The 9,236-nt window shown below is 36.1% G+C and overlaps 2 protein-coding genes across 2 annotated transcripts in view; both read right to left on the bottom strand.

Annotated features, from left to right (window-relative positions):
• Nucleotides 1-728: 728 nt before the first annotated feature.
• Nucleotides 729-2,282, bottom strand: LOC107755556 (orexin-like). Its single transcript, XM_016572424.1, has 2 exons — nucleotides 2,223-2,282; nucleotides 729-1,177 (listed from the first exon to the last, which is right to left on the bottom strand). Exons 1-2 carry the CDS (start codon nucleotides 2,280-2,282, stop codon nucleotides 785-787), a joined length of 453 nt encoding a protein of 150 aa, XP_016427910.1. The 3' UTR covers nucleotides 729-784.
• Nucleotides 2,283-4,545: 2,263 nt separating this feature from the next.
• The window catches only part of LOC107755565 (inactive phospholipase C-like protein 2), a 105,861-nt gene continuing 101,170 nt past the window's right edge, over nucleotides 4,546-9,236 (bottom strand). The window contains exon 7 of the mRNA XM_016572435.1: nucleotides 4,546-5,102. Within this exon, the coding sequence (XP_016427921.1) occupies nucleotides 4,908-5,102 (195 nt within the window). The 3' untranslated portion in view covers nucleotides 4,546-4,907. The remainder of the gene's footprint in view (nucleotides 5,103-9,236) is intronic.

Below are 9,236 nucleotides of genomic sequence, written 5' to 3'. Positions count from 1 at the left end.
TTCTGTTCATGATTATTCTACTGGATCAAATTATCAGAAAAAGCCATTAAATATCACATAGGTCTTCTATATTTTAAATTCTGATATGTTGTGGAAGAGCATTTTCTTAGTTAAGATGACAATTCATTTCATGTTAGAATGTTTGTAAATTTGTTTCTCAAGCTTTAGGTGTGTAGTTCTGCTTTATTCTCAAGCAACTTAGTTTTATTGAAGCTTTGTGAGTTTTCATATATTTCCCAAACCAAAAAAATTGTTCTGAACTTTATTAAGCCAGTGTTTTATTTTACAATATTTACATCGTCTGCCATCTGCTGACCACAAAACATACTACACATGACTAAAATCTAACAACTCCATCTTTATAAAACAAGATAAATGGTTCTGCCCTGATAACTGTGATAAAATACTCATCATTTAGTTTTATTAATCAGAAAAGCGCGAGGCCCACTGACACAGGTAAGCTGTTCACTATGGAAGAGAAAGGATTTAGAATTTTTTTTAAACCTTGTGATTACCTCAGGAGTTTAATAGGTTTTTTAAAATCACGTACAGCTTACGTTATAGAGCCAAAAAAATAACATTTGAGGTATGACTGTATGTGACTTACGTTAGAAAAAACCGTATGTCTCTTATTAGCGTAATGTTAATCATAAACCTTTTTTTGTAGGCTACTCAAATCAAAAACGTTATTTTAAAACCCCATTAAGAATTAGCTTTCTGTGTTGGCCTACAAATTAACGTCACCAATGAACAGCTCTGCCGTGGTTTTAAAAAGCGACAAGTGTCATCGTTTTTCATAAGCGTCCAGATCCTCCGGTAGCCTGGGCATCAGATACTGCAGCGGCAGGTGCGCGCCGTCCTCGAGTCTCTTTCCCATCGTCAGGATTCCCGCGGCCTGATTCCGCGAGCCGTGCAGCAGCAGCTGCTGCAGGCGGTCCTGGACGCGTCTCTCGCCCACTTTATTACGCTTGCCAAGCGTTAGGATCCCGACAGACGCGTCGTTATTAAAGCGGCCGATATGCCTGGCGACGGACGTGTCGTTTCGGCGTCCCACGCGGCACAGCATCTCGTATAATTTGCAGGAACTTGACGCGCTCGAGCAGCAGGTGGCCACGCCCTCTGCGTCCCGCGCCAGGTGCGCCGCCAGAAGCGCCATGAAGAGAAGCAGTTGAACTCTCTGATGGAGAGAGAGGATGCATTCAATAAATGCTGAATATTAATTAAACAGTTCAGACCTTCTGGATAATGATATTTAAATCACTATACGGCTGACTTGGTATATTTGCATCTGAGGTTTATAACCTTTTATCCCATGAGCCTCAGTAGACACGAAAAAATAGATGCCAGGTCAGATGCAGGAGCTTTATTGCCAAGTATGTTTGCACATACAAGGAATTTGTTTTATAGTCACAAGCTTCCAGTACACAGAGACAACAACACAGAGATACTAAAAAATAAGATAAGAATACAAAATACACATATGTATATATAAATAAACAAAAACAAAAATAGAAAACAAAACTGAAAAATAAAATAAATTGTATGTACAGGTGTGTTATACATAGAATAGAATAGAATAGAATAGAATAAGATGTAGGCATGTACTAAGATGATAAATACATATAAGGTTATTGCACATATTTTAATTGCACAATGGGGAGAACATTTTAACTTTGCATGAGAGAAGAAACTGTTCTTGTGCCTGGCTTGTCCTGGTATTCAGTGTCTATTTATCTGATTGATTAGTTTCTAAAATACATTATTTTCCATTATCTGGCAGGTACAAACAGAAACATTTCAACACAATTAATAAAGTTAAATTAAATATCAATAGTATCTCACATAAAAATCTTTGTATTCCAAGAATTCTGAGCTCTAATTATTATGGGTAGGCAGCTGTCAATACAAACACTAGTTACTAATAGGCTCGTTGATTCATTTTAGCTATAATTTTGGAGGAAAAATAAACATCTGTGTTTTTGAGTTAACCTTCAGTTAAATGTTTTAAAAACTATCCATCTTTTGGAAAGTTTACTGACTGCCTAAATGATCAGACTGCATTACTCTTTAGCAGCTGCAGCTTGTATCATTTTTTGCTTCCAATTAAACTTTATGATCAGCATGAATGTCATTGCAAATTAAAATGTATTATCCCCAGATGGAACCATTAAAATTTAAGCCTTCAGTTTTAAATCGCTGAAATAATTTCTGACTGGTCTTACCTTGGCTGTGCAGTCCATGCGTCTGGCTGCTGCCCCGGTCTTGTTGTAGACAAATGTCATGTATCTGATGGACTTCAATGTCGATGGTCCTTTCACTCTCTGATACGGGACTAATGTTTTTATACAGATGTGCCACCCACCCCTCCGTCCTCCGAGGTTAATTATAGGCATAAATTAGACTGACAAAGAAAACCAGCTGATATTACCCCCTTTATATCTTCAATGTCATGTTTCTCATTTGAAGCTGGATTATGATACAATAAAGAACTGTTAGGGTTGTTAGCATCTTTGTCATTAGTGTCTGCCTGTATCCAAGTAATTGTATGGAGAGCTCTTTAGGACTATTGTGGAGGGGCAGACAAGCTTCGTTAGCGAATGCCAACAGAATGAGTGTGTGACAAGGACTGGACTTAATTAGCTGGATATGTAGAGGGTCCTGATACAGTGACAAAAGGCTGAATGGAATAAAGGAGCAACAACGCCACGGTGTCACTAACAAATAAAGCAGCAGGAGAATATGAATGACAGGATGCCTTTGTGTGAAGCAGAAGGTCAGAAAGCAGGCAGAGTTAATGACCACATACACAGGTAGATGGACCGTCCCAACTCACCACAGAGAAAGAACAGTCTGTTTATGTGATGTGTGATGGATTGCATGAGTAATGGAACAATGCCAAAGTCTTGGGTTTGACTCCCAGAGGACATTACTGACCAAATGTATTTCACGAACGCACATTGAGTCTAAAACTTGTATGATCTTTTGTCATTTACTCTACCTTTCAAAAAATGTAGGGTCATGAATTAAAGACATTTATAGACATTTTAAGACTAATATAATATTACAAAAGATCTCAATTTTGAAATAAATGCTGTTCTTTTGAACTTTCTATTTAAAGAATGCTGAAAAAATATATACGGTTTCCACAAAAAAATTACACAACACAACTGCCTTTAACATTGAAAATAATAAGAAATGTTTCTTGAGCATCAAATCAGCATATTAGAAATAAATGCAGCATTGGTGAGCAAAAGACTTATTTCAGAACCAATAAAAAATTTACTGACCCCAAACTTTTGAACAGTAGCTTATGTCCTCTAAATTTTTGAAAATGTAATACAACATAAGTATAAGAAATGACCTGGAGACGTTTCTGATGTCAATCAGCTTTTATATAACATCATGTGGGCTTTATAAATGACAGACATCATCTCAATCAGATGTTATTTGACATTAATTTGACAGTAAACACCCAAATTCTTTGACCCAAACTATATTTTCCACCCTGGTCCCCTCGTCTCCCAACCGTTCACATTTCCTCTTCCTGTGAAGTTTCCACTGATGAAAACTGGTACAGAATGACACCTGTTTACACAAATATAAAATAACTTCCATTTTAATGAACACCTACCCACAATATTAACAGCAGTAATAACAATATTCATGAACAGGGTGTATTATTGGGTGTGATGTGTTTCTTAATGAGATGGTCAAGTGTCCTTTACTTTGTCTTAAAATGATTAATTCTTCATTTATTGAAATATTTATTTGCTTGTCTGATCCTCAGTGGTGCTTTTTTCAATGACTGAGATCCGCATTTTCCCAGAGTTTCTATTCTTTCCAGTAGAGCCTATCTCAACGGGACGTATCCAGTTTCCAGTTTAGAAACAATATACACACTTTTCCTTATTCAAAATACACCACATACGCATCACACATACATATATATATATTTATATATATATATATATATACACATACACACACACACACTCGCGCACACACACAAACACACACAAACACACGACCCCAGGAGAAAGGCCCCTTTTAGGACCAAGGTGTACTGAGCTGACAGTTTTTATTGTAGTCAGTTTTAAAATTAATAAAAATGTGTGGAGGAGCCAGCAGGGGGAGTGAGAGACACTAGTTCTACATTGGTGTAAACTGAGGAGGCCTTTGCAAGTTCTTTTTGAGTGCCTTGTCTTGTTCTGTTTCTTGAAGCTGTCTTTGTTTGCTCAAAATGCGTTACTTCTCTTTCAGCAAGTAGTTTTGTACTTTAGATTCAAGTTCAATACCCTCCATGCTGTTTTGACCCATTTTAGTCTTTACTGCAGATTTACGACCATCGGTTTTCACAAAAGTAGTTATTTTGAAGAATGTTTTAACCACTTTTGTCCATACAATGAAACTCAGTTGTGTTCAAAACAGCAGTGGACCCCATTGACTTTCATTGTAGGGACTACAACCACAAGAACATTTATTTTTCAAAATGCCTTCTTTTGTGTTCAATGGAAGAAAGTCATACAGATTTGGAATGACCTTGGGGTGAGTAAACGATGACAAAATTTTCATTTTTGGGTGATTTATCCCTTTACATCACTGAATATGATTGAGATTTGGGGCTTTTGACTGGATATCGTGATCACAGCAAATTTTCAACAGCAGCTGTGTCACAGGAGAACAGGTCACTATAATCCTTTAAAATGTGACTCCATGGTGGGGATACCAATTTAAGACCCGAGCCCAGCATGCATGGTAGAGCTGGGAAGAGAGTAAAGCACAATGAAGTTAAACTGGCTCCTGTGTGTCCTTCACTGAATCACCCCACCTGACTCTTTCCTTACGGCTCCCTTTCCCTGGTTTAAAGAGGCAAAGACCACCTTTCTCTTCCTCTCTCTCTCTCTCTCTCAGTGCAGGGTGGTGTTGTCCGGCTCAGTCTCGTGGATGGTGTGCAGGGGCCGTGCATGGGGCGGCAGTAGAGGTGAGGCAGGGGACGTGGATGCTCCGTTCTTGGCCAAGCCGCACGAGTGAGCAGCACAGTGAATCTGTCGCAAAGTGTCTATCGCTTCTCCTTTTGCATGCTTCAACAAGTCTGCCTGGCCCTAAAAGACAGGGAAAAAAGAGAAGTTCAAGTCCTGACAGTAAACACAGAAGTTGTGAACTACAAAAATGTGCAAGCAGGAGGTACTAAAGTTGTGTGTGTATATATATATATATATATATATATGGCATATCTGTAATTGTAAATAAAACTCCCTAAAAGAGGATTTACCAAAATGTGTTAAATAGACTAACAACTACTAAACTGAATGTTTTTTTTTTCATTCATTCTCTTAGAATTAAGTTTTCCAGATTGGCCGAAAACTTTTAACAAAGTACACTTTTTTTGTATAAATATTTTTGTATGATAATGTTTTACCACAGAAATAATACATATTCGTATATAGTTATAGTTAGTTATATAATATAACATATTAGCTCAAGGTTCAATAACTGCTTATTAAAATAATTAAAATAAACTAATTTATAAATAAATAATTAAAATGTCTCCTTAATGCATTAAAAAAATTGGACCCACTTTATATTAGGTGGCCTTAATTACTATGTACTTACCTCAAAAAATAAGTACAATGTGTATTGCAAAACACTCCTGCTGCTATTGAGGTGGGATAGGGGTAAGGTTAGGCACAGGTTTGGTGGTATGCGTAGGTTTAAGAGTGGGTTAAGGTGTAAGAGATGTGTAAACAGTGTAATTATTACAGAAATTAATTACAGATGTAATTACATGCAGGTACTTTTTAAAATATAAGTACAATGTAAAAACATGTATGTACACAATAAATGCATTGTATCAAATGATTAATTTATATGTAAGTAAATAGTAGTTAAGGCCATTTAATATAAAGAGGGACCAAAAAATATTCTCTCATTGAAAATGTAGCCTTTTCTAGTTGAAGAAACTGCATAATTTCTTTTATCAGGGCAGAGCACGGTGTTTTTTTTTTTTTTTTTTTTATTAAACATTGCCCATCATGCCAGAACTAGATTTGAAAATATATTTAATAAATATTTGTAATAAAAAAATTACATTTAACATCATCATAAATGCAATGAAAGGGTCCATCCTGCAGGGTTCAGTCTAACACAAGGTGACTGAGCACATAGAGCTGCTGGCACTGCATACATTCACAGCACAGCCAGAATCCTCCCAATACCCTCCATAAATCAGCCTCTCCTTCTCTCTTTCTGGAAACAACCCAGAGGGGAGCGGATGAAGGGGACAGAGACACTGTGAGAGGATGGGACAGGGAAGGGGGAGGGAGGAGGATCAGGACAGCGTGTCTCCTCGTCCTGTGTGAATGTCCCTTAAAACTGTGTGCCAGGAAATTTATAAGCTTTTATGTATGCATTTATGTGTGTGAAAAGACATTTTGAAGGGACATAATAAATAAATGCTAATATACAAGGCCATATTATCAAACCACGTACACCTTCACCTGCAAAACATGCATAACCACACATACATTTGCTTTATATCTTTCTTACAAGGACACCAGTTCTCCCCAGCCTTGCTTCTTCATTGGTACAAATCTAAGCCTTTGACACAACTGCCATTTTCCTTAACAAATCAAAGGAAATTGAATTTTTTTAGGTATGATCGATTGACGCTTATTTGTCCATTTTAGCAGATGTAACTGCATGGACTAATTTCTCAAACTTCTCTTCTCTTGAGGTATAATTTATGATTCAAACACGAACCAGCCAATGAAATCTCCCAAGCGCTTTCAGGAGAACCGCATCATGAGGTCACCTAGCGCTCCTAACCAGAGTAAAACAGATTCAACTTTACTCAACGTGATGACAACTCCCTAGGAGAGCACTGCAACATCAGCTGCACTGCGTTTTTACTCATTTAGACTGCAGTGATGCTCTTTATGCGGCCTGATGAGAAACGGACAGGACAGGTGAGACTAATACTGGATGCTTTCCCTGCATGTGCTCCAGCACAGATCCTCGGAGGACACCTGCATGGGTGTTCAGAGCTGAAGAGGCTCCTTGACCTGGATAGAGGAGTCTTTTGCCATAAATAAGTGATATATTTTAAAACGGATGAATTATGCATATGGGCGTGACGCATATAGACTCTTAGGCTGTGGGGAGAAGAGAGGCTAAGAGCACTGCAGAAAGACAAGGTGGTACATACTTTATAAAGCCTGGATGAAACACTTCAGTGTACTGGCTGACAGTTTGATGTCACTTCCTGGAGTCAGGACTCATAAAACCCATCTAAATGCGTCACAGGATCAAATTAAGCATGAAATGAAGTGGTTAATCTGCACAATGAAGCACAAAATATTTAAAATGAATGATTCGTTTTGGGGGTCCGTGCAAAATTTGAGAGAAAACTAAATGTAAAAATATAGGCCTACATTTTTTAGAGATGACAAAGTTAAAGTGTTAACTTAGAATATTTATTAAATATATTAAATATTTACTTAATATATAAATTATATACATTAAATATATAACATTTATTTAATACAATAATTTTTAAAACTCTGCTGTGGAAAGGGTTTTATAAATACATTTATAAATACATATATTGTACATACAAAATAAAAGAGTGTAGAAAAAAAAAAAAATTCTATTAATGTTCCATAATTATTAATATTCAGATATCAATATTTATTAATAATTCAGATTTTCAAGATAAAAAAAATTATAATTGCTGTTAGCTATAATACAGTGATGATATAATTCTTTTAACATCACACTTTAAATATCACACAATATGTTTTTCACACAGTATTAATGGATTTTCAATTTCATACATTTATACAACATTTTTGGATGTGTGTCCTTCACAATTATATAATTATATTGTTTTGAAACTATATTTAGTTACATACAGTAACATACACTTGTTTATAATTATTTTAAAAAGTACTTATACAAGTAATTTAATTAAATTCAACATAAATTTGATATTCAAATTTGGTAAACTCATTCATTAACAAGCAAAAAAATGTAGATCAAGAAATGCATTCCAATCGGATCATAATTCCCAGAATCAAAACCGGACCGGCCTGAAGATTCCCACCCCTAGTTATATTTGGGGGTGTCAAAAAAGTTTAATCAAAAAGTTAGAAAAACCCTTATTTAATGCTGCGAAATGGATTTATTTCAAGTCTGGCTGTAATTGCATTCAGTCCTGTGCATGTGGAACAAAAGTAAATAAATCAGCTGATACATACAAAGACACACAAACAGTAGAGTTTCTGTGAAATGCAAACAGTTCAATCCCCTTTAGGCCTCTTTAGTGCTTTTGTCTAAAGTCATCTAATTAAATTAAAGACTTAATTAAGACAACAATCCGCCCCACCTGTGCTGCATACTTGCTCTGCAAACACACACTAACCTATTTTAACAAAAAACTCTTTATACCTATTCTAAATACATAAAACACCCATTAAATATACTACTAAATACTCTAAAACGTAGATATTTCAACAAGAGTGAATTGCCAATGACAGTGAAATTAAATCTACAACTAGACCAGACACACATCTGTACCGTTGTTCCGCAATTTGACACTTTCATTAACGCTATCACACGCTAAAGGTGACATCTCCTAATCTTTGTTCCCACTGTGTGCGGTTTATCTGTTTGCATAAGTAAGGACACAATTAATCTGTTAGGAAACATGGCACTTTGGTGAAGCTTATCTGATCATGAGCACCATAAATATATAAACACATCTCCAGAGAGATAAAGAGCGAGCAAGAGTGAGAGCTGAAAAGTAGATATTTTCACGTTATGGACAGTTCTTTTGTTTTACCATGTTGCCAGGACTACAGATAAAGATGTCTGACAATGTTGTTAGCAATCTGCACAAATTAATTTTCACAGTGTTGGTGGGATAATGAGTAAGACTGAAAAGAGCCTGGGGTATCATTACAGGTTAACTGTCTTTCCATGTGCTACAGTATATGGCAGCTGACTGCTGTTTAGAGATGCATAGTATATTACAATATATAAAACCATCATCTAACATTTACTGAAAGCTGGTACTCCAGTCTTCAGTGTCACATGATCCTACAGAAATCATTCTAATGTGCTGATTTGCTCCACAAGAAACATCATTTATTATTATCAATGTTGAAAAACAGTTGTGCTGCTTGGAAACCATTATGCTTTTTTTAGTATTCTTCAATTAGAAAGTTAAAAAGAACAGC

This window comes from Sinocyclocheilus rhinocerous, unplaced genomic scaffold (assembly GCF_001515625.1).
Source record: "Sinocyclocheilus rhinocerous isolate Xijiao unplaced genomic scaffold, SAMN03320098_v1.1 scaffold2849, whole genome shotgun sequence".
Classification (NCBI taxonomy): Eukaryota; Metazoa; Chordata; class Actinopteri; order Cypriniformes; family Cyprinidae; genus Sinocyclocheilus; species Sinocyclocheilus rhinocerous.
The sequence above is the reverse complement of the archived record's forward strand: the minus strand, read 5'-3'. Positions and strand labels throughout refer to the sequence as shown.

Excerpts from the sequence above, each read along its gene's own strand:
- LOC107755556 (XM_016572424.1), bottom strand. The coding sequence starts at position 2,282 with ATGACATTTGTCTACAACAAGACCGGGGCAGCAGCCAGACGCATGGAC. Across the intron at positions 1,178-2,222 it reads GCATGGACTGCACAGCCAAG|AGAGTTCAACTGCTTCTCTT; the intron begins GTAAGACCAGTC and ends TCTCTCCATCAG.